The 26867-nt window shown below is 40.3% G+C and overlaps 1 protein-coding gene across 1 annotated transcript in view; it reads left to right on the forward strand.

Moving 5' to 3' along the window:
• The window catches only part of MEP1B (meprin A, beta), a 34361-nt gene extending 27958 nt beyond the window's left edge, over positions 1-6403 (forward strand). The window contains exons 12-14 of the mRNA XM_006899567.1: positions 2039-2218; positions 4780-4930; positions 6118-6403. Coding sequence (XP_006899629.1) covers positions 2039-2218; positions 4780-4930; positions 6118-6403 — 617 coding nt within the window. The remainder of the gene's footprint in view (positions 1-2038; positions 2219-4779; positions 4931-6117) is intronic.
• Positions 6404-26867: the final 20464 nt, after the last annotated feature.

The raw sequence follows: 26867 nt of genomic DNA on the forward strand, positions 1-26867 counted from the left end.
TCTTTCAGGCAGGAGAGAATTGGGAAGGTCAGTAATGACTCTGAGAAATCCAGAAGATGATCTTGACTATATTTCTGAGAAATTGAGAACTATACCTGGATTCTTCAAAGACTGTTGATTTTAGTCTGAAGAACCTGGGTTCAAATCTCAGATTTGTTCTTCAGTAGCTATGTGCCTTTGAGCAAATAACCCTCAGCTGTAGACTTGGGCAGTCTCTAAGTGTTGAAATCCAATTTATGGACAACTCCTACTTGCCAAGTGATGCCATGTAAATGAATGTGCCTTCCCTATGAAACAATTGGATCAAAACCTGTTGGCAACACATTTTTTCATCACATTCACTTTCACTAGCTGTACATGCAGATTTTTCCATAATTGAAAAGGCTTTGAGCCCTTTCTTGCACTAAAGTAAGGTTGAATACGAGCTGTCTGCACTTGTTCCAGACTCACAAGTTCCACTTAAAGACTCAAAGACACAGGCATGGATACAATGTTTAACTTGGGTGCCGCCTGTGACAATCCCCCCCACCCCCAGATTTATTAGGAGAATTAGAACCAATTTAGTGTGGAAGCTTGTGGAAGAACCTAGAACGGAGACACCCTCAGATGTTGAAGTCTATTAAACCAGCAGTCCCTGGTTATGCCCCTGAGAATATCAAAACTGATTCAACATTTGGAACTGGGAATTTTTTTTTTTAATCAGAAGGAGGACTTTGGGCAGTTACACTGTAATGTTGGGAGGGGTGTGGGAATGGATTGCAATTTATTAAAGAATATTGGAGGACTTGCCAATAGTGATATCATTCCTCGTCATTTTAGTCCCCAAAAGGAACATTGCCCAGAAAGCAATGATCACATTTCTAATTTTAATAATTCTTTGCCCTCTGGGAACCTAATTAAAAAATGGCAAGCCGAGTATTATTATCAGGCTTGGGTCCTAAATGTTAAAAGGGTGGACCCAAGTATCAGTGAAAATAAATACCACAAACCCAACAAATGTGATCTGCTTGGAGGGGGGTAAATATCCTCAGGGGGATAGACTTAGAGGGTTTTAACACTCAGAATTTATTCACATTTTCCCCAAAGCATTTCTTCCTGGATAACATTGAGACATGCTAAGGGTTAGGTTGCAAGTGACTCAACAGCACATAACAACAAGAAGAACAAAGTTTAGGTAGGGAGCACTGGTGACCTAGTGGCAAGAAGCTGCACTGCAATCCCTAAGGCATGTGGTTCTAATCCATCAGCTGCTCCTCCGGAGAAGAATGGGCAATCTCTTCTTGTGCAATTGACTGCCTCCGAAAATCTGCTGGAGGGTCAGTTATGAGCTGGTTCTGACTTGACGGTAAGCAACAGCAATGGTTAGGTGGACCATCACCTTTCCCAGATGATGCTTACTGTCTTCTCTTCCTGAAGGACTTTGGTGGTAATTCAGTTAATGAGAGCGATTGCTGTGGCATCCACTTCCTAAACATCATGCCTCTGGAAACTCTATGAATTTTGTGAAACGATAGTTCTAGAAAGGCTTCAGGTCTTTTGTTCATTAGGTCGCTATGAGTTGTGCTAGACTCCACGGCAATCAATAACAGCAACAACAGCAACAGTGTTAAAAACCTTCTTAGCAGCATATTACTCTAACTCAGTTAAAAGCGCTTCTCTTAAAAAAAACAAAACACTTCTCTAGATGTCAGAGGTCTACAAAGGGCTACTTCTGATAGTCAGAGGACTGTCCACATTGGCCAATCAATACAGATGTGATGTCCCCTCCTAGGAAGCTGTTGGGTCCTCTTCACTCAGATTCAGAGCAGGGCCCTTCCTTCCAGACAATGTTATTTCCTTTAGGACAGTAAATGAAAAAAAAAAAAAAGACAAACCAAAAAAACCCCCGTAATTTGCCAGGGAATACAGCATGGGTCAATAGCAATCATTTAATTATTTGCGCTCCGTCCTAATTGTGCTTCACATTGCCTGTTCCTTCCTACCACTGAAAGCTATGACGATGCTAAACATAATCCATTACTATAAATTGCTTTTGCAGATAATGGAGGCTATTTTTGGGACAGGCCTTCCAAAGTCGGAACAGTGGTTCTTTTCCCTAATGGAACTCAATACCACAGAGGTCCAGGCTTTGGCACCAGTGCCTTTATAACCCATGAGAGGCTGAAGAGCAGAGATTTTATAAAAGGAAATGATGTGTACATCCTTTTGACAGTGGAAGGTATGTCAATAAATACAGTTTTATATAAGCTATTCCTTCTGTTGTGGTGGCCATTGATTACTTGCTGTGCTTGTCTATGTTCTAATTTTAGGTGTGGAAGGAAATGGACAGTGGTGGGTTTCTTTGAGTATGAATCATTAATAACATAAAAATAATTTAACTTGATGCAGCAAGGCTTCCAGGGTAAAGAATTTATTTACCCCTGCATAGAGCGTTAGAAGCTGTGCTACAATCTGGAAGGCACATGGTTCAAATCCACCAGCTGCTCAGCGGGAGAAGGATGGGCATTCTCCTCCCATGCAACTAACTGCCTCTGAAAACCCACTATAGGATCAGCTATGGGTCAATTCCGACTCAACGGTACACAACAACAACAACAACAACAACGACAACATAGAGCAATAGACGGCAACCTAAAGACTAGAAAACTTTAGAAATAAGTTAAGGTACAGCTACTAGATGCTAGGATTATATTCTAAGGATTTCAGTTGTAAAAAAAAAATCACCTAAGCATATGATATTAAACTGATCTGTAGTTATGGTTCATATAAAGGTCAGATATGTATATAATCTATGTTTGTTGTTGGAACCTACTCATAGCTGATCCTCTAGTGTGCTTTCAGAGGCTGTAAATCCTGTGGGAAGAGACTGTCCATTTTCCTAAAGAACAGCTGGTGGATTTGGGTTGACAGTACAACTCCTTATCACCAGGCCACCAGCACTCATATACTGTATACTATATATATATATATACACACACAATTATATGATTTCTATCTTGACTACTAATGACTCAACTACAAATCAATAGGTTGGCAGTACCAATCCTTCCAGAAGAACCTTGGAAGAAAGGCCTGGCAATCTGCCTTGGAAAGGCCATAGCCTTGAAAACCCTGTGCAGCAGATTTCTACTTTGCATGTGTCGGGTGGCCATGGGTTGGAACCAGCTCAAGGACAACAAAATCCATGAACTGTTCATCTTCAGTGCTAAACAGATTAAAGCTAGAACATACCTCTTGGGGAAAATTATGCCGGAGTAACTTGTAGTAGTAGTTGTTGTTAGATGTGGTCGAATCTAGTACAACTCATAGTAACTCTATGAACAACAAATCTGAACCCTGTCCTATCCTGTCCTATTCCAGCCTCCCAATCTCTGACACACTCAAGCCCATTGCTGCAGTGACTGTGTCAGGCACAGGTTGAAGGTCTTCCTCTCCTTCATTGATCCTCAACCTTCCCAAGAATGATGTCTCTTTGCAAAGAATAACCTCTTCTCACAACATGCCCAAAGAATGTGAGATGAAGCTTCACCATATTTGTCTCCAAGGAGCACCCTTTGCTGCACCTTCTCCAAGGCTTATTATTTGTTTGTTCCTTTGGCAGTCCATGGGATATTCAACACTCTTCTCCAACACAATTCAAAGGCATAGGCACTTCTTCTGTCATCCTTATTCATTGTCCAGCTCTCAGATACATAGCAAGTTATTGAAAAGACCATGGCCTGAATTAGGCATGCCTTAGGTCTCACACTGACATCATTGCTCCTTGATAATTTGGAAAGGACCCTGACTACAGCCTTTCCTAGTGCAATATATCTCCTAATCTCCTTATTGCTACTACCAGCTACCAAGTGTATCAAGTAAGATGAAATCCTTGACAGTCTTAATCTAGTCTCCATCTATCATGATGTTGCCTATACATCTCGTGGGAAGGATTTTCAATTTCTTGACATTGAGAAGTAATTCATATTGAGGGCTGCAGACTTTGATCCTCTGAAGCAAGTACTTCAAGTCTTCCTCACTTTCAGTAAGTAAGGTTGTGTCACCTGAATAATGAAGGTTTTACTTTTGACCAGAAACAACAGTCCAGAGACCAAAAGCCTGGCTATCCAGGGTTCTGGTGTGTAGCTCCACATTTCTCCCAAATATTTCCACTGTTGACTTTGGGAAAGCCCACTCATTGCTTTATGCCTAAGTTTTTGTTTCCTCCTTGGTACCTCAGGCAGAGTGGCCTAGCTGTTCTTTGCTTCTAGCCATCAACCTGTCTATGTATTCCAGAGGGGGTTCTGGTGGTTTAGTGGGTAAGGAATTGCATAGCAAACTTAAAAGCCCACAGTGTACCCAAAGGTTCGAATGCACCAGCTGCTTCATGCAAGGAAGACAAGTAATCTCTTCCATGTGATTTAGACAGTCATCTATGAATTTGTTCTGACCAGAAGGAACAGTGAACCCAAAGAAAGCTGGAGCTCAATAGGATTATTTCTCTTTTGCAACTGTTGCTAGTTTTCTGGGTTTGGCAGTGTATACAGCTTTATCACTTTTCTGTCTTTATTTATAGAAAATGCATTTCTTTCGCTGGCAAGTTTCTACCTTACACAGGTTCCTGCTTTCTCAGGCTTTACTGTCCTTCATCACAGATGAATGCTGCTGAACTAGGATTCAGCATTAGTGGAATAGCTCACATACCTGCATTCTGAACAGCTTCTATTTTGTGATGTATTGATCTAATGTTTGTTAAATCCAAAGCTGACTTCCATCTCTGCCCTTCTCTACCCTCTTTAGACATATCCCACCTCAATTCCACACAGACTGAGCCGGTCCCGCCCCCTGTCAGCACAGTGGACCCGCCCGTTGTCAATGGGGACTCCTGCACAAACGTCATCTGTGAGAATAAAGGCATCTGCATTGTTTACAATAATAAAGCTGAGTGCAGGTAAAGGGGCAGTGGAGGTCTCTGCAGTCTTTGCTATACATTTTATCAGGCACACAATGTGAGATTGAATGATGCTATTTCATATGGATGAAACCAGTGGATACTCATATCAGAACTGCTCATGGGTTCTTTTTCACTTCCCATTTGGGCCTTCAGATAGCCACTGGAACAATGAAATCATTTACGAAAATAGCACCCTAAATTCTTGTTGTCTGAAAATGTTTTGCTTGCACGACATGCCATTTATCTGAAATACTCCTCACAAGCTACATATCTTATAAAGTATTTACTTAAATATGGTGCCATATGTGTCCCCGATCCCATTTCCCAGATGCAAATACTGTGTAGAATTTAGTCAAGGTCGATAGCTAGGAAGAGAGAAGAAGGTGTTGAGAATGAAACTTTCTTTAATTCCTACTGTTATGGATTAAATCATATCTCACTCCCCACTCTCCAAACATACGCTGAACCTGGTCCCTGTGGATACCACCTTGCTTGGAAAATAGCTGCTTCTCTATGTTACATTCTTACATCAATATTATTCCTGTGTGCCAGTCTGCTAGTTTCCTTTAAGTCCAGATTATGAGAAGTTCTGTAAGCCAATGACATGATTCTTTTCCAACACTTTTTATGGTGAAGATGTTCAGATTTTAATTTCAACTCATCACCATAAATTGTGTTCTTTTTCTTTTTAAAAGAGATAACCTGAGGAATATCTTATTCCACAATAAAATACAAGCATGCCAAAATCATCTCATTCTCCTGCCTCCTCTCTGGACCTTAAGTCAATAGGGTACAGCTTAAAAACACATACTCATTGATCAGAGGCATGCTCAAAGTATCAAAGACGAGTACTGCCAAGGTGATGAACTTCTAGTACTCCTTTTATACTTCAGGTCCCCCTTTCTTACAAATCCTACAAGGTCCCAGTCCAGTCTGACACTCCCCTGCTCCCCTATAAATGTTACTCACGCTCCACGGTGTCACTAATGTAATAACTGAAGGTGTGAGCTAGTTTATCCATGTCGTGCGCCAACTTGCAGGTCAGGCTGAATCTGTGCATTAATGCTGTAAACCTTGCCCAAGGGCCAGCAAGTTCATGTTTCCAGAAGCTGCTGTTGGGAAAGGTTCACCTGGAAGAGCCTTTCCTTGGGAAACTTTGTAAGTCGTGTTCTTAAAATGCCTAGGTGTCCGTCAGGGGTTGACTGGTGGTACACAGGAGAGAGATGTGAGAAGAGAGGCTCCACCCGAGACACCATTGTCATTGCCACTTCCTCCACTGTCACTGTGTTTGCTGTGATGTTGATAATCACCCTCGTCAGTGTGTACTGTGTCAGGAAGAAGTATCGGCAACGATTACGTGACAACACAGCACCCAGGACTCTGCCAGATGTAAGTATCCGACATTTGCTTATTAAACACCTACTGATGAAGGTTTATGGAGAAGTGAGATATTTTGAATGTGTGGTTTGATTCTCTCTCCCCCTGTAACTATACCACATATATTAAATATATAAAATATTTCTGTCAGTTGCTATCTAGCTGGCTCCAGCTCATAGCTGATTCTCCAAGCAAGCTTCTAAGACTGCAAAGTGCTTGTGAGGAGGCTGGTGGAATTGAACCAATAGAGTAGTGCTGCCTTTGGGTTAAAAACACAAATCTCTACGGATTATATCACCAGAGCTCCATATATACCTATATCGTCTATCTATCTATCTATCTATCTATCTATCTATCTATCTATCTATCTATCTCTATCTATGTCTCTGTCTCTATCTCTATCATCTCTCTATCTCTATCATCTCTATCTCTATCTGTAACTATCTGTCTCTCTCTAAATATATAGATATCTATATCTCTGTCTGTATGTATCTATATCTAGTATACCTAGGTAGATACAGGCACATGTTGTTGTTGACCATGGCTTACAATGACCCTATGAAAAACATGCTGAAACTTTGCCCTTTCCAGTACCATCATCATGATCTCTATGATGCTTAAGGCCATTGCTGTAGTAATTGTGTCAGTCCATGTTGTTGAGGATGGATCACACACACACACACACACACACACACACACACAGAGTCATTGTCTTTATTCAAACTGATGTCAATCCTATAAGACAGAGTAAAATTGCCCCATAGGGTTTCCAATTTCCAAGGTTATTAATTGTTAAAGAAGCAGACTGCCACATCATTCTCTAGAGAGTGACTGGTGGGGTTGAACTGCTGAGTTCTTGGTTGGCAGTTGAGGTCTATACCACTATAACCACTATACCACTAGGGAAATGTATGTTGCTGTGTACTATCGAGTCAGAACCAACCCATAGTTGACCCTCCAGTGGGTTTTCAGAAGCAGTTAATCATCTGGGAGGAGATTGCCCATCCTTCTCCCACAGAGAATGTACAGAACATAGTTCTGGAGAATAAAGTGTGACTGATCCAGGTCATGGGCTTCATAATTACTTGTTATGCATCAGAGAGCTGAACAATGACTAAGGATGTCAGAAGGAGAATTGATGTCTTTGCGTTGTGGTGCTGGAGAAGAGTATTGAATATACCATAGACTGCTAAGAGAACAAACAAATCCAACCTGGAGAGGGTGAGACCAGGCTGCTCCTTGGAGGCAAGGATTCTGCAGCTTCATCTGATATACTTTGGGCATGTTGAAAAAAAAAAAAAAAGAAATGTTCTCTCCTTCTAGAGAAACATCATGCTTTGAAGGGTGGAGGGACAGTGCAAGAAAGGGAGACCTTGGATGAGATGGATTGACTCAGTGACTGGGGTAATCGGGTGAGTGTCAGGGGCAATGAGGTTGACTCAGGATAGAGGAGGATTCAGAGCTGTGGTACAGAGGGTTGCTATGAGATGCAAATGGCTCAATGGCCCAAGAACAGCAACATATATATGCATACTACATTTTAAAGTTAAAAGTCTCAAAATGAACAGCCAAGTTCATTTTTTCCCCAGTAAGTCAATAGGTAATATATGGAATAGAAAACAAATAGGTGTATTATCATATGTGATTGCCACTACTTCTTCAAAACAGAAAGATGGTCAAAGTGAGTCATCAGGCAGTAGATCAATCACTTTACATATTTACTGGGGGGAAACCCCCGCCTTTGAAATGCATGAGGGTTGTTTAGTTTTTAAACAGGTATTTCCAACTTACTGTATGAGTGAAAGCAAAGGGGATGAAGAAACCATTATAAGGCCCAGTGGGCCCACGTGATGGAAGCTATGGCTACTGACATCGACTCCTGGACCAGTAAGAAGGAGCCAAGGGTCATAAGTAGAAAAGGTGACACAGAAGCCGGGGAGGAGAGGACCAGATGGGAGGATGGGGTTTATCTGGATAAACCAATTATTATCAAGTTGTTTCAAACGGATGGTTACCGAGTGTGAGCCAGGGTGCTAATCCTTTCTCCCATAAGGTTATTAATGGTGGATTGTTTTTGGAAGAAGATCATCAGAACTTTCATCCAAAATGCCTCTGGTTAGACCTGACCCTCAAGATTTACCGTTAAGCAGTGAAGTGCTTAAATGGCTTGAACCATTCATGGACTCTTCTTGCCAGATATCCTTGGAAATAAAATAATTTAAGAGTGAATCAAATGCAAAAAAAAGAAAAGAGTGAATCAAATGCTTCTGTATAACAAGTAAAAGTTGGAAGAAACCTCGAAAATTATAGAAAGAGGAGAGGAGAGAAAGGAGGAAGCCAGGTCAATAAAGGGGCACCTGGTGGTGTAGTCCATGGAGAGCTGAGGTGCTAACCGAAAGATGGCCTCTGTGGAGGTTCAAATCCTCCAGCAGCTTTGAGGGAGAAAGATAGACCACCTCCTCCGTGTAATTTATGGTTTCTCATAACCCCATAGGAGGGTCAGCTACGAGCCAGTTCTCACTCGACAGCAATGAGTTTAAGTTTTGGGGCATGGTAAAGTAAGTAGATGGAAGCATGCCCATACATACTTCCACCCTCCCACCCAGCCTCCAACACACACACACCCATCCACACCCACTCACACCCACTCCACAGCCACCAGAACTCTGGGGCATTTAAACACACTCCTGAAGAGAACTTGACTTACACTATGCTCAGTCCACCTTCATTTCTAAGTGAGGATCTGGTGACTTAGTCTGTACTGAGTTGTGCTGATAATCCAAAGGCCGTGCCTCTTGGCCAGTTTGAATCCAATAGCCGCTCTGCAGGAGAATAGAGGGATGATCTTCTCCAGGGTGATTTACAGCCTCAGAAAATCAACAGAAAGTCAGCTCTGAGTCAGTTCTAGCTGAACAGCACTGAGACATTTTAACAATTTATTCACTGAGAACAAGTTCTGCAGGGACCTAGTTCCTAACTTAATTCAGAACGACTTTCTCTCAGGGGATGGAGTGTGTGCTGTCTCTAACTTTTCATCATTGGAATGATATGAACCCAAGAGCCGTGGTGTCTGTGGGGAGTCTCCGGGGAGGCTGGGGCGGCTGTCTGCCCGCTGAAAGGGTGCCAGGAGACTGCTGATGGGGACTTCATCTAAAACTTAGACTGTTCCATTGAGTCCATTTACATGACAGCTCTTCTATTTAGAAATTAGGTTGTCAATTAATTGTCCTTTCTCCTTTTAGCAGCATGCTTTTTGAAGATTAACTCAAAACTGCCAGCAAGTGAAATGAAAAAAGGTTTCTTCATCATGGATTTCACCTAAAATATATGAAACAGAAGGAATGAAGTTTTAAAATATCTGTCTTTGTCTCATTCTTCTGAGGATGGACTTCACGTCTTAATAACTGGATGTTCTAAAAAAATATTATTTTGGTAAAATAAAAATTGGTGAAATGTTACTATTGTTCTTTTTAATCATGTTGGAAGCAATTCAATCTACTCTGAAGGAAAGTATGTAAGTCTGTGAAGGGGTGAACAACAGTCACAATGGGATTTTAAAATGATTGGCTTTCCCCGCATTTGGGGACCAAGTGTAATGGCCTTACAAGTGACCTTCTGAAACTGGAACCACCCAGTGGGAATGACTTTCCATCTCGACATTAAGACGTTTCAGTGCTGGCCTGTAGTGAGGTCAGGAAGCGCAGTGGGACAGCCTCTCTTGCTCTATGACTGTGTGTACTCTCTTCAAAACATGCCCATTCTTCCGCACAGAATACTCTAACTCAATCTCTTTGGTATATACACTTGGTTTAGAAATTGAGCACACAGCTACCATCAGTCTGGAAAGTTTTTACTCGTAGAGAAGCCATACTCAAAGCGTGAGCTCTCTGTAACCTTTATACACTTAACAGATTGTTGAAGACCTAAAAAGCTTTTGCTTTTGTGCATCATGTTTATCAGTATTTACTTTGGCATAAATGGAATAAGTTCTAGGAAATTTCAAACGGACATGTTTATTAATTCAAGAATGATAAATCTATAATGGAGCTCTGGTGGCCTAGTGGATTAAGAGTTGTGCTGTCAACACATACGCATGTGGTTTGAATCCACTAGCTACCCCTCAGGAAAAAGGTGGGCAATCTCTTCCTGTGTAATTTATTGTCTATGGAAACCTGCTGGAGGGTCAGCTCTGGTTCTGACTCAACAGCACATCACAACAACAACAACAACAAATCCATTATATAATGGCAAATAGTTTTTATGAAAAAATATATTTACCCAGACAAAAAAGTTAGTACAAAGATGGATGTTGGTTTACAAGTCCGCACATCTCTAGTGTCAGATTTATTAAATGCATTCTTACAGGAGCTCCTCATGCAACTTCTTGCAATATATTATTTTGGCCAAAGAACAATGACTAAAATCTGGTCTCACACCAACATGTATTTAAATGGTCTTCCCAGACAATTATGATGTTTTCTTAAAATATTTTACTAAGACATGATAAATGGGAATTGAGTAAAAGTTAGTTATAACTACCCATCAGTGAACTTTTGTACTCTGTAACAGTAAAATCTATATCTAGTATTTGAATAATTTTGAAATATTTTGCATTGATCTTTTAGGATATTAGATTTAATGGGTGGTGCAAATTGTTAAGTGCTTGCTTCCCACAGAAAAGTTGACAGTTGGAATACACCCAGAGTTGTCTGACAGAAGCGCCTGGAAGTCTGCTTTCACAAGATGACAGACATTCAAACTCTACTAAGTGAATGGACTCTGAAACTCAGTCAGAACCAGCTCTTTGGCAACTGGTTTACTAGTTAAGTCATGGAGATTTTCTGACTTTTGAGACATATGATGTAAAATATCGTATTAACAGTTAATAATCTCTTAAGCACTCTAATTATTGGGAAATTAGGGCAGCAGAAACAATTTCCAGTTTTATCATTGACAAATGGTAAAATGTTTTCTTTGTCATGACTCAAAACAAAGAACAACAACAATACAACCTCCCCCCGGCCCTAAAAAAAAGCCTAGATAAACCAACCACAACAACCAAGCAAACTAAAAATGCCACAGCTTCAAACAGTACGATTGGGTGGGAACTGACTCATAGCTGACCTGCTGGTGGATAGCTAATCTTTCTCCTGCAGAGCGGCGGGTGGGTTCGAACTGTTAAAGAGTCATCCGCTTTGGGTTAGCAAAGCAACTCCGTATGGACTGCGCGACCAGAGCAGACTCACTTTTTTCAGTTTTTAGAAGTGGAGCATTTTATTTTCAGAACATTGACTATTTGCAAGGAGTTGCAAAAATAATACAGAACTTTCTTGTGCACTTTTACTCCAGCCCCCCCAAATGGTGGTTGTTAGGTGCTGTCTAGTTTAGTATGACTGAGGGTGACCCTGTGAACAAGAGATCTGAATCCTGTCCTATCCTGTGCCATCCTCATCATCTCTGACACACTTGAGTGCATTGCTGCATCTTGTTGGAAGTCTTCTTTTCTTTCACTGATTATCCAAGCATGATGCCTCTTTCTAAGGAGTCCATGGGATATTCAATACTTGTCCCTAATATCACAACTCAAAGGCATAGTTTCTTCTTCAGTTGTCCTTATTCATTGTCCAACACACAGTTGCATAGCAAGTGAATGAAAAAACTATGCCCTGAATCAGGCCCACCTTAGTCTTTAAACTGACATTATTGCTCTTCAATAATTTGTAGGGGTCCCTGACAGCAGCTTTGCCGAAAGCAATATGTCTTTTGATCTCCTGATTGTTGGTACTAACAGTGTTGACGTTGATTGTGGGACCTATTAGGATGAAATCATTGACTATTTTAATCCTTTCTCCATCTACTCCATCTACCATATTGCTATCTATGAGCCCACTGTTTAGGACCTTCATTTTCTTGATTTTGAGAGGTAATTAATATTCAAAGCTGTATTTTTGATCTTCTCTAGAAAATGTCTCTTCTTCACTTTTAGCAAGCTAGGTTTATGGTAGCATCTTGCAATACTATAGTACACCACAATCAGGATATTGACCTAATAAAGTCAATATACAGAACTTTCCATCACCGCAAGAATCTCCATGCTGCCCTTTTATTAGCCATTCTTGCTTCCCTCTAATTGCCACCTTCTCCCCATGCAAGTCATAATCACTTATGTGTTATTCTAGAATTTTCTCATTTCAAAGCGTAATATAACTCAAATATTATGGTATGTGAACTGAGATTGGGATTTTTCCCACTCAGCATACTTTCCTAGACATATACATCTAAGGTATTCTGTGTACAGTTTCAGTCAGGTCTTTGTATGAACAAATGTGGAGTAAACACTTAGGAGGGCAACTGGTCTGACTGACAACTGGTTGGATGACATGATATTTTGTTTATGTGTGTGAGGTCACCATGAGCTGGGGACAAACACAATAATAGCTGCTAATTAACAATCACAACAACATGATGACTGTATATTTATATTTTTTATATATATATTTAGATTTTTAAGAAATAGAAAAAAAATTTCCTAGTGGCTGTACCACTTCTCTGTTGGTAAAAATCCTTCAGTGTCTCTGAGGCAGAAAGAAGGGTAATCTCCTCCCATGGAATCTCCAGTCTTAGAAACACAATGGAGATTCAGTATGAGTCATTTTCTTTCTTTTTTTCCCCTTGGATTTTTATGTGCATAGGAATTGGATGTCTAGAAGGTCCCATTCATCTAGTTTATCCTCTCCTGGTTGTGGGGTTTTCATTATGCTTGGAAGTCTGTTCCTGCTGTAGATGAGGACTTCTAGAGTTTCTAGATTTTCCTTTGATGAATTTTACAGTCTTTGGTTTTACTCCTCAGTTTCTGATCCACATTGAGTTGACTTTTATGTATAGTGTAAAGTGTGGGTCTTGCCTCAGTTCTTTGCAGATGGTTTTCCAACACCATTTGTTAATTTTTTTTATTGTTTCCCCACTTAATTGATTTCAATCTTTTAAAAAAAATCAATTGACCATAGGAAGATGAACTGATTTCTTTTTTTAAAAATAGTATTTTTATTGTAATGGTAATGAAAGTTTACAGAAACTTGGATTTTCATTCATTCATTGTTGCACATTTCTGACATTTCTCTGTGTGTGTGTGTGAGAGAGAGAGAGAGAGAGAAAGAAAGGGAGAGAAGACATCCTATGGGGATAGTTCTTCTCTGTGTTATAGGATTGCTATGGATTTGACTATGTCAGAGATGATGAGAGTGGTGCAGGATAGGACAGGGTTCAGATCTATTTTTCATGGGGTCACTATGAATTGTACTTGACTTGAACAAGTAAAGGAGGTGCATGGTGAAATAAAAACCATGCAATTTGAATCCACCAATTACCCCACAGGAGAAAGAGTGGCACTCTCTTCCTGTGTAGCTTGTTAGGTGCCATTGAGTCAAGTACAACTCCTGTTGACCCTCTGAACAACACATCTGAACTTTGTCCTACCCTGTGCCATCCTAGACTTCCTGTGTATTTACTGCCTTTGAAAACCCACTGGAGGGTCGGTCAGCTATGAGTTAGTTCTGACTTGATGGTACATAACATTGAGTAAGTAGCATATAAGAAATTACAGCAATGTGTTTTTATTTTATTTTATTATTTTTGTGTGAGTGTACCGTCAAATCAGATCTGAGAGGTACAGGAGGAGATTTTCCCTCCTTCCCCAGCAGAGCATCTGGTGGATTCGAACCGTGCGCCTCTGGGATTGTAGTTGCAGTTCCTTGCCACTAGGCCACCAGAGCTCCCCTTGCAATGTTTTAAAATATAGAAAATAGATCTCCTCAATGGAATGACTCCTCCCTTGTGAAAGGCTGCTTTTGAACTTGAACCCTTTCCCATGATATCATTACATAGCCAACCCAGTCCATCGTTCAAGCTGTCATTCTTAGTCTTGACGTTATTTGTTTCTACCCATTTTGACCGACAAAGGGATCATGGATATTTCTGGAAACCAGCTAAAATGGCACTGACCTATACTTACAACATAATCACAGTTTTTAATTCTTGTTGACCACTAGCTTTAAAATGGTGAGATTCCTGAGGAATTTCAGGATGTTCCAAATTTTTTTCAATCTTTACATAGAGAATTTATTACTGTAATATTTCAAATGACAAATTTTATGTTTTTAATTGAATGTCATTATATTTTATTGGCAAAATCACACCCAAGCAGATAAATAAGCATAGATATACTTTCACTCTTTTATTTACTCTTTTGTGTCTGTTGGTGCATGGGGATATTGATGAATTAATCTACTTCCTTAAGCAACAGGGAGAGATGGAACATAATTTAATCTTAGGGCTCAAGAGGAGCTGAAAGTTCATCCATTTATACTGATTCTAGTGCTTTGGCCCTGAGGAAAATACGGCGCTATTCAATATCCATAATCATATTTAAATGAAAACGTAGACTGCAGGGAGGACAATTATCCTTTGACATCCAGAATTTTAACATGAAACCAAATTTTGCCACTCAAGTCACGGCTGACTGCCCAAAACATTAGACTAGAAGCCTTCAAGAACATTCCATCTAATCTTAGCATTTCTTTTACATTTGAAAAAGGTTTTAGCAACCATTGGAATTAATGATAGAAAATTTTCTTCAGCTCTAAGATGGCTGGGAAAGGATGCAATGGGAAAGAAAAACTGATTCCTGGCCATTTCTCTAGCTATGAGATTTTATTTCAGATCAACTCAGGAGATAGAAACAAACCACTTGCGATAGAAAGAGCAGAAACTTTTGGGATCCTGAAGGCCATTATTCACTGGTCAGATGGTAACTAACGGTTTAGAGTTCTGGAGCTCTAGTGGCCTATTAGTAGGAAGCTGCACTGCAATCCTGAAGGCATGTGGTTCAAATCCACCAGCTGCTCTTTGGTAGAAAGATAGGCAATCTCCTCCCATACCATTTACTACCTCTGAAAACCCGCTGGAGGGTCATCTATGGGTTGGTTCTGAGTCAATAATACACAACAACAACAACCACCACCACCAACTTTAGGCAGGTCTGATGTTGTAGTCTGGTATGGAGTCACCCAGCTGACCCAACGATCATGCCTCTCTGCTGGTTTGAATCCACAAGCAGCTTAGTGGGAGAAAGATGAGCAATCTCCTATTATGTAATTTGCAGCCTCCAAAAACCCACTGGAGGATCAGTTATGAATGAGTTTCCAACTTGATGAGAATGAATGAGTGTGTACGTAATTCTAGGTTCTTCTGTGGTGTTTTAGATATATTTAAATTTAATCCTCAGAAGAATTCATTGTGACAGGGGATATTGTTCTTATTTTTAGAGGAGAAAGTTTGTACTTAGGTCAGCAGTATTACACTGTGGCAGCTGGCATGTTACTGTAATGTTGGAAGCCCTGCACAGAGTAAACCGGGAAGAAAGGCCTTGTGACCAACTAGCCAAGGAAAACCCTATGGGTAACAACAGACTGTTGTCCTGTAGTACTATAAAGAGCACTCTAGATTAAAATGCACTCAAAATAGTGCTTATAGCAATGGATTTGAGCATACAATGATTACATTGATTTAAACCTAGCAATGGATTTGAGCATACAATGACACAAGGTGGTAATGTTACAGATCAGGCAACTTTTTGTTCCATTGTACAGAAGGTCAGTCTTTGTTAGAGTCAACCTAGGGACAACAAACAAGAAAAAAGCCTCAAGCTAACGTTCATTCTACTCTGTGATGCAACTACACCCATATGTGTTTCTGTGGGCAGGGAGGCCATCCGTCGGGGGCACATCTTGCCTAACCTTCAAATGCAACTCATTGAGAACCTATGTGGAAATTTATAGAGTTCAAGTACCCAACAGCCAAACCAAACCAAAGTTCTACCCACAGAAAATGATAGGAACCTTCTTCTGCATATGAGGATCGAAGGTAATCCTGATTCACAATTCAATTCGATCTGCAAAAGAGGCCTATCCTCAAATGAACAGTTTGTTTCACTAAAGGAACTTACCTGATCTGCCAATTTTTGGGCCTCAGGTCTTTCCACCTGCCTTCATTAAACTGCTCTTGACCCCCTTAATTCTGTAAGGAGCTGTAGGTTTAGAAATTTAGTTCAGTGCTCTGCCCAGAGTTGATGACTACAGCAGTTTCTAGAAAGAAAACATCTGTTAACACAAAATAAACAGGCCCCCTAGATATCCATCAGGAATCTACTTTATTTCTTTCATTGTTGTACTTTCCTCCCTGCCCACCCCTCCCCTATTTCGCTTTTCTCTTTGAAAAGTAAAAGAAAAATTCTTTCATTGTTATACAATCCCCCTCCCAGTCCGCTTCACTATACAGCTTTCATTCTGGACTCCTGTCATGACAATAATAACTAATCATATATTTCTCCTAAACAGTTCTCTTCGTCATCTGTTTCAATGCAACATACATTATTTATCCCCTCTTAGTTTCTGCACAATTTTGATATCAGACCTGCTTTACAACAGTGGCATTATGCAGTATTTGTTCTTTTGTGACTGAGATATTTCACTCAGCATGATGTCCTCCAGGGTCACCCATTTTGAATAATATTGCATGAGTTCCTTGGTTTTCAATGCAGCATAGTATTCCATTGTGTCAATATACCAGACATTCTCTACCCATTCGTTTGTTGATGGGCACTTGGGTTGTTTCCAGCTCTTTGCTATTGTGAACAAAGCCACAATAAACATGGGTGTGCATATATCTGCTTGGATGTCAGTTCTGGTTTCTTTAGGGTCTATTCCTGAAGGGACAGCATAAACCACATTTTTTATAATTAATGCCAGAAGCAGAAGCAGGCCATAAAAATTCTTAATTAAGGCAAACACAAATGCCCTGGGTAAAGTCTTGTCTGTCCTTGCAAAGGAAAGAATTAACTAGTGTCTACATGACACAAAAAGAGTAAAGGCGAGCAAAGTAGCCAGCCCATCAAAAGCCGACCCACATGACTGATACCCGGGCCCACCAACCACGATCTCAATCTCCCTGCCCCAACAGGGACACTCAAAAAGCTATAAAAGCAATTACGGGGACAGGGGGGACTCAGGGATTTTTCCCTCACCACCTTCCTAAGGAGGGGGAAAGTCTCCACATGTGGAATTAAATAAACACTCTTGAAATTTTCAAACATGTGATTGGATATCCTTTGAGGGGCATTTTGTGGGCAGAACATTCCCAGTAATGGAATTTCTGGGTCAAATGGTATTTCTATTTCCAACTTTTTTGAGGAATCACCAACTACATCCCATAGTGGTTGCACCATTTTACACTCCTACCAACAGTGAATAAGGGTTCCAGTTTCTCTGCAACCTCACCAGCATTTGTTGTTTGCTATTCTGTTAAATTTTGCTATTTTTTTCCCTTGTTTTGCCACCATATATAGACCATCAGGGAGATCTGACCCGGCAAGAAGCTGAACCTGCAATCCCAAAGGCATGCAGTTTGAGGCCACCAGCTGCTTGGCAGAAGAAGGAAAGATATTCTCCTTCAGTGCGATTAACTGCCTCTGAAGACCTACCAGAGGGTCAGCTATGGGTTGGTTCAGACTCTACAGTACAGAACAACAACAACAAATATGGACCCTCAATGAGATGCCTAAATACAGTGACTGCAGCAATGGGCTCAAATGTGTCAGAAATAATGAGGATGGTACAGGATAGGACAGGGTTTAAGTCAGGTCACTCTGAGTCATGCTCCACTCTTCCACATCTACTGGCAACATACAGTGATTAGGATGCTCTGGTGGCCTAGTGGATAAGATGTTGCTGCTGCCAACCCAAAGGCAATTGAAATGGTTTGACTCCACCAGCTTCTCCTCAGAGAAAGATGGACACCCTCTTCTGGTGCAATTTGCTGCCTCTGAAAACCCACTAGAGAGTCAGTTATGAGACCATTCTCACTCGAAGGTCTGTTTCAGTTACCTACAGTTGCTAGTTAATTGTATTAGGTCTCACACTGTGAATGAAGCAACATGGCCGGTGCAATGGTCGAAGCTCAGCTGCTAACTACAGAGTTGTCTGTTGAGACGCACCAGAGGGTCTGAGAGAGAAGAGGGCTTGCAATGTGCTTGTAGAAAGATTGCAGTGGAGGAGACCCGTTATGGCAGCTCTGCTCTTGCCTAGAGGGGTCATGCTGAAGGCACACTTTGTGAGGTGAATAGTTAGAAAAGCATCTTTTTGTGTTTCTTTCACATGACTACTTTAACTGGGTACTGCTTAGTTAATAATACTTGCAAGTATTATGTGATCCTTATTTTTTTTTTTTAATACTTTTGGTCTTACTCTAAAGGTCACAATTCTACTTTGCCAACGTTTGCTGATCATTGTAAAACACACGAAACAGAACCAAAAACTTCTTAAGGTCCACCAGAGCTTACCTTTCTTGGAAGAACAGCTTTAGTTGAAAGTATCTCTTCCGGGAAATGACTACAATATGATACATCTTAATGGCTGCTATTTGTTGTTCCTGAAAATAATAAGGACTGTGGAACACTTTATTTTCAGGATGGTGCTAATAACGCATTGGCTGATAAGGCAGACCTGTGAGGTCACCACCAACACCAAATGCTTACTTATCTGTGAGTTTTAGTCACGGAAGCAGGCTTTGCTTGGGGGGTTCCAGTTGGATGCCCCAGGCCGGCCTCACTGCAGGGCTGCACAGGGAGTACTGGACACTAACTCGCGTCTATCACAACACCACTTTCTTATTTATATATCTTCTTGCAACTTCCTTGGGAGCCTCTGGCAGTAAGGAAGGTTTGAATTAACATGGCAGATAGAGTTGGATTTGGGAATTCTTGCTACCTTGGCTATAATAAAATAAAACTCAGCACAAAGTCTTATTATGAAATCACTGCTGGGTAAAGATTATTAGGATAAGTGGATATCAGTATGTTTTTAGGTGCCAACAAGTTGCCCATGACTCCTAGCAATCCTGTGAATGACAGATATAAACCTGGCCCTATCCTGCACCAACCATTCTCACAACTTCTGATATACTTGAGCCCATTGGTATAATCATCGTGTTAGTCTGTCTTATTAAGAGTCTTCCTCTCTTTTGCTGACCCTCCACCTTTCCCAAAATGATGTCCTTTTGCAAAGACCAGGTCCTCCTCACAACATGCCCAAAGTATGAGACAATGTTTTACCCTCTTTGTGTCTAAGGAGGATCCTGGTTCTTCTCCAAGACAGACCTGCTCATTCTTTCGGCAGTCCATTCAGTGTGGTTTGCCCCCACTACAATTGGATTCTTCTTTGGTTGTTATGGGTCGTAGTCCAGTTGATGGCACTTAAGAACAACAACAACAACAGTAGGTACTTCATAGGGAGCCCAGGTGACAGGGTTTACAGGGAGTTGAGCTGCTAACCCCAGGCTCTCTGATTGCTTGAATCCACTAGCAACCACAATGAAGAAAGATGGGCAAACTCCTCCCACGTGACTGACGGTTTTAGAAACCCTGTGCAGGACTAGCTCTGAGTCAATTGCGACTCAAAAGCAATGACCTGAGTGTGGAGCTAATTCATGCGAGTTCAGTCACATGATTTTTCTGTTATGACTAATATGGTTCACATGGTTCAGTGTTTTCTCTCTACGGTAGAGGAATACTCCACTGTGTGTCCATATATCATATTTTATTCACTCTGTCATCTTGATGGGCATGTAGGTTGGTTTCAACATTGAGTCACAATGAGTGGTGCTGCAGTGAACATTGCTTCCCAGGCTTCTGTTTGTGTCCCTGCTTTTCAGTTTTCCTCCCCTGTGTGTTTTTCACTTGTGTTATTTTGCTAGAAGTCCTTCTGTCCTTTTTTGACAGCAAACAGAATGAGAGGGACTTATAAATCTTTTAGAAAGAAGAGGCATGCATCCACAGAAATACAGGTTAATTTTTTAAAAACAGCTCAATCTAAATTTTTCATTTTTCTCCTCTGGTCAAGCCCATTGTCCATCTGCTTTCCACTCCCTCACCTCCCCAAGGCTCATTTTACACCTTTCCTGAGTTTCTGAACATTCATCATTCAATCATCTAGCCCCTCCACTTTGCAGATTGTTGTTGTTGTTATGTGCCATCGAGTCGCTTGTGACAACAGCCCTAAACCCTGTTCTGTCCTGTGCCAATTGCACTGCCTTTGACACACCCATCCCTATTACCCCAGTCACCGAATCAATCCATCTCATAGAGGGTCTTCCTCTCCTGCGCTGTCCCTCCACCCTCCCAAGAATGATGTCCCTCTCCAAGGACCCGTCCCTCCTGGCAACATGTCCAAAGTATGTCAGACGAAGCCCCAGAACCCTTGCCTCCAAGGAGTAGCCTGGCTTAACCCTCTCTAGGATGAATCTGTTTTCTTAGCAGTTCATGGTACCCTCAGTACTCTTCTCCAGCACCAATTCTCCTCTATCCCCCCTAGTCATTGTCCAACTCTCTGACACATAACAAGTGATTGCAAAGACAGATTCGTTTGACAATTAAATAAACCCTTGGCTGTTCCTCTGGGTTTTAATGTAGGCTTGTTTGAACAGTCTGTACTGCTTTTGTTTATTTTCTTTTCACTTCCAGCCTTCTGTGGAAGTTATCTTTTAGAGCAACAAGGACATTATGCTTTTGAGTTCAAGGCATCAGATTCTCTGCTGATTTTCCCAAGGAGAAGACAATCAGGGGAGCTAGAACCACAGCAGTTTTGGGGCCTGGACAAGCAGACTGGCAACATGTGTTTCTGTGTGTTGACAGCCATGCAGCTTGCTCTGACTTCATTTCTATAGTGATTATTGAAAACACAGAGTGGTGCAAATATTCTGAATCACATGGTAAGATTTTAGACTTGAAGATTGTTAAAGTTCTTATAAGTCTTTACATTCCTAACCTACCTCTTCTCACACCCAAACCCCTGGGAAAATTTGGTACATATACATCAGTGTCAATTCCACCTTTCCACATGTACAATCCATTGACACGGATTACATTCTTTGAGTTGTGCTTTATGACATTGATTGCAATCCCCAAGTGGAGCAATAGTCACCCCACTTCCCTATGTCTCTCATTTCCATTTGTTAGTTTTCCCCTCATCTCTTCCTGCCTTCTAGACTTTATTCCTAAGCAAATGTTATATTTCTGATCTCATATTTATGATTATTCTAAGAAGTGCATACCTTCCTATTGTTATTTTTCACCTTATGGGCCTGTTTGTTTGATCATTGGCTCACGAAGGTGAGTTCATTTCTAGACTTGAAGAATGACTAACGACTTGAAGAGTGACTAAATGCTATAGTCTTGAAAGGTTCCTCCAGTCTCTCTCAAACCAGCAAAACAAACCTTTTTTTCTTGAGTTTTGCTCCATAATTTTCTTCCATTCTATTTAGGACCTTCTACTACTAGGAGTACCTAGTGGCAAGAAGCTGTGCTGCAATCCTGAGGCACCAGCAGCTCAACGGCAGAAGCATGAGCAATCTCCTTTTATGTGATTAACTCCCTCTGAAAACCTGCTGGAGGGTCAACTATGGGTCGGTTCTGACTCTATGGTACACAACAATAACAACAACAATTAGGAGAGGCTATTCCTTGGAAAGGGACACCATGATTGGAAAGGTGGAGGAGGGTCAGTGAAAGGGAGGAAACCCTTTAATGAGCTAGTGACTGCAGCAATGAATTAAAGTGTGTCAGAGATGATGAGGATGGCCCAAGAGAGGTCAGATCTGTTGCTCATAGTGTTGCGATGAATCGTACCCAACTCCATGGCACATAACAGTGACAACAAAAACAATTGTGATCTTTTTCGGAGAAGTCGGCGGTGATTGCCAGCACCATATAGTTCGTCAACGGTGTGGTGAAGGCCAAGGCTCACATGATCCATTGGTCTAATTGTTTCCAAGCATCTTTGGTTTTCTTCATTTTCTTTTGCTCCACAGGGGGAGGCACCAGTCTCTGTCTCATGTCTCATAAGCCTTTTTTTTTGGAAATTTTTAAAAATTAATTTCAATGAACATATACAAACATTTTGGATTTCCATTCATTCATCGTTGCACTTTTCTCCCCATGTCTCATAAGCTTTTAAGACACCAGTCACTACTCACAAAGCAGTTGTAGAACATTGTTTTTATGGACTATGCTGTGCCAACTGATCTTGCTGTCCCTCAATGACATGGGCATGAGCCCCCCAAATCCAGGAGAAAGTCATTCCCTCAAAGTGTTTGGTTGTGACTAATGAGTTTTTATAACGTTACCTCCTGTGAGCTGTTATATTTAAGAATATATTTATAGCTCCTATAAACACACAGGAAGATATATCCTCTATCACACACACACACACACACACACACACACACGGACAGTGTAGTGGCATTAACTTTCCTACACTCGTTTGTCTTGCATGTCTATCTATGTATCCATTTGTAGATTATTGTTGTTATTATTATTGCTAGTTGGAATATGCCATAGTAATTACCTTTGTTGCCTGTAAGTCTCTTGTTCCTCCCAGTTTCTTCCCTTGCCTTGATAACTCTGTGCTGACCTCTTCTTAAGTACTCTAAGGCATTTGAGAAAGAATATTAGTGAGGGTGTGTTAAGTATTCTTAATTATAAAGTTTATTTCTTATGCAACAATCATTTTAGGGATGATGAGAGCTGGGGAAAGTGAATAGAATATATAGATTCAAGGAGGGGATGGAAGTCCGTTTAGAAGACAGCTTTGATTAAAGTCCTTTTAACATCTGTTCATTCAAAACACCTCACTGAACATAACATATACATAAACTTAGCATAAGATAAGCATATCACTGAACCTAACCTAACCTAACCTAACCTAACCTAACCTAATCTAATCAAACCTAACCTAACAAACATAACATAAACATCACTGATCACTTCCCACCTCATGTGTCACAGATGATGAAGATGGCACAGAACAGAGCACGATTCAGGTCAGCTGTTCCTAGGGTCGCTATGAGTCATACTCAACTCAATGGCACTTATCAACAACAATGTGTCAGGCATCTTTCTAGGCACTAGGATAGAGCAATGAACAAAATGTTCTGGAATTCTTTGAGCTTCCAGGCAATAAGCAAAATAGAAGAAAAAAATATCCAGTATTGATAAATGTTGGGTAAAAGGACTTCAATGAGCAGAGGGATTGGGAGTTTACTTGGAGAGGTCTGATTGAGTCTCTTGAAGGTGGCATTTAAATGTGTATACAAGTAAGTTACGGGATTAGGGTGATACTGAGGGTACCTCACTGTTGTCAGGTGCTGCTGAGTTGTCTCTTAGCCAGAGTGAGTGTAGGTAGAGCAACCAAAACCCTACCTGGACCCTGTGTCCCTATTGCTGCTGGGAGCCCAGTGCTGCAGCCATTAGACTAGCCCCTCGATGAGGACTATTTGAGAAGCAAGCGTCTTGAAGAAACTTTTCAAATGAGCTCTTGACATGAATATTGAAAGGAAGTGTTGAAAGTTTAAGTTTCATGCTCAGGTACTTCTCTGCCGTCCTCACCAATGTGATTATCGTCCTGTTGTGCATGACTGTCTCCTTTCTGGAACTTGCTGGAATGTTGGTGTCCTCTCAACACTCTGCTTCCACTTCTATCCTAGAGCCTGTGGCACATTGGTGAGCTTATTTCTTATTTTCACACTTGTTTAAAGTGATTAATCCTTTGCTTTTCACTAATCAGCCCTTTTAGGACCTGTTTTGTGCCTTCTGTTTTTTATTGTTAGTAAATAACAGCGCTTGCCAAAGAAGCTAAATCTCAGTTGTTATGAAGTCAGCTGTGATTCAGGGCAACCCCATGGCTGTCAGAATAGAACAGGGCTCTGTAGGGTTTGCAAGGGCTGACTTTGTAGAAGAAATGATTCTTTTTTCAATTTTTTTTCCTTAAGTGCCTCAAGGTGGATGCAGTACCCGATATCAGTCATACTTACTAACTGTTGGCACCACAAAGGGACTCCAGTTTGTCATGGAATATGTGTTTAATAAACACATGGTCAATACACCAAAAATGATTTGTGTTATCTCTACAGCAATAATAGATACCATGTTGTACATTTTTTGGTATCCCCTGAATGTCTGGCATTGAGGTAGATGGAGTGAATGGTAGATAGATTTGCCACATAAAAACTCCTAGATGACGCTATCCCAAAATCTAGGTTGAAATCCTACTTGGTCCTAGACCCTTCATTGGGTAAGATGAAAGCTGGGAAATAGTCCAACTCAGAGGTACGTTTAAACACTAAAAAGAGGCAGATTTTTGGCTGGTGCTTAATTGTAAGATTTTGAGCAGCTCAAACTTTGGACTTTGTGACAGAAGGATGAGAGAAACTTTTCTAAGTGACAAGTTTTGGGGTGAGGAGGTTGGACGTGGTGGGTACAGATATTTGTAAAAAAGGTTAAATTGTATTCTCCAGGGGGAAAGAAGTGTTTCCAATAAAAAGCAAGCACACTATTATACAGGAAAATGATGACACAGTAATTGTGCTAGTTTGACTTTTTGTTTTCTTGCTAATATTACATCACTGAGTCACACAAGCGTGGCGAGGAGGGGACAATAAAAATAAGTTATCAATGCACTATTAACTCGGCGTGCTCTTACCTATTAATAAGACATTGATGTCTCCGCGTATGCGTGTCCCATCGAGAAGCACTTTCTCATTACCTCCAAGCGGCATACACAAAATGGCTTTTTTAATATACTCATGCCCGTGGATGCTTGGTGCTAAAGACTTGTTTAAATGGTCAAAGATACCCTATTTAAGAAACAGGAAACACTTACACTGCACATTAGCAACATTAGAATAGGATCTCATTATCCATTAGTTGGTATTTGTGCGATTTATAACTCAGCTTAGATTGAGTTTTGCAGCATTTCATGATCTTTGCCACATCATCAGCTGAAAACGTAGGTGCTGTGTCTTCGCTCATCACTTTGATATTATTAGCTCGGATTATGGTCTTGTGTTTTCGAGGCTGCAGAAGTCTTTTAAGAGCTGTTGCTAATTAACTATTAAATAAATGCTTGGATGAAGTTATCTTCATAACAGATAAGCTACTTAGAAATTGCTTTCAAGAAAATGGAATGAGTTCATTTTCCCCCCCTTTCTTTTTTTTAACCTTGGCTTGTCTTCTCTGAATCTCTCCCAGAACACTACACTATTTTCTTTCTTTCTATTATCTAGTCTTGTGCTTTCTTAAAACTTTTGAAAGAAGGAATGGGTCGGGACATTATGAAGTGGCCTGTGAGACTTGAAGGTGTTTCAAATGACTGTTTCCTCTCCGGTTTGAGGCAAAGCTGGCACAATAAAACCAGCTCTTCACATGAGGAGAGAAGCGATTTTCAATAGAGGCAAATGTTTCAAACCATAAAAATAAAACCACATAATAATGTAGACAGAATTAAATACTTACAGAGTTCTCTGACATATGAATGGCTCTCATCAACTTTATTTACTCAGTTGCCAGTATTTGTTGGCCATGCATTGTACGATTGCTGGTCAACCCACTGGTGTATTGATTCTGACTCCTTGTGGATTCTATAAAATGCAGTTGAACATGCATAAATTAACAAACCACAATTCTAATCTTCAAGATCTGGTGGACTTGTAGTAAGAAGCTGCGCTGCAATCTCAAAGGCACATGGTTCAAATCCACCAGCTACTCTGTGGGTGAAGCCTCTTTCCATGTGACTTACTCTGTCTGAAAACCAGCTAGGAGGTTAGCTACTGGTCCACTTTTGACCCATGTCTGCTGAACATGATGGGAAATAACAAGAACAAGGTGTTGTGGCTTTAACGGTTTTCCTATTTAAAAAGGTTTTCTTTAAATTCCTCTTCATGGACTTTAGGCGATGATAAACTGTGGCTAATCTTTTTAACTACATTTAAAACATTCTTATTTCTTAATTTTATTTTTAATTAATTAACTTTCTTTTGCTTTGAGTGGATGTTTACAAATTATATGGGTTTTTTGTTTAATCATTTGTACACATTATTTTTTAGAACATTAATGAATTAAAATAATTACAATGTCTGAGCAATCCTTTATTGTATATTGCTTTTCCTTCACCCAACAAAATAAATGTCTAACTGTTTATTATTTTTCACTCTCCTTTCCCTTTCTTCCAATGCCTTGTAACCATCTAAGAATGATTCTGCTTGTGGGTAAATCTTTTTAGTTTTATTTTTACTTGAGGAAAAAAATAAATCATGTCTATATGAATTTTGCAAATAAACTAATATAAAATTTTTAAAAATAACAATATTTTTTCATACAATTATTTGTTACAAATGATATCCCCCCCAAAATTAACATCTCCTAAAAAAAAAGAGTGAAGAAGAGGCATTGAAGGAGAGAATATACTTATGTTACAGCATTTTATGTATGCTTATACATTCCAATGAGAAAGACAAACTTATTTAAAAGAACAGGAAATAGGAAAAAGTTAAAATATCATATATACCTAATCTTTATCTTGTTTACTAAGGGCTGGCTACTCAATTTGTGGAGTTCAGTATACCTCTTGTTAAAAAATAATTTAGAATTTCAAGGTGGTGACAATAGATCTTT

This window comes from Elephantulus edwardii, unplaced genomic scaffold (genome assembly GCF_000299155.1).
Source record: "Elephantulus edwardii isolate Elephantulus edwardi_28Jun2011 unplaced genomic scaffold, EleEdw1.0 scaffold00261, whole genome shotgun sequence".
In the NCBI taxonomy this organism is placed as follows: Eukaryota; Metazoa; Chordata; class Mammalia; order Macroscelidea; family Macroscelididae; genus Elephantulus; species Elephantulus edwardii.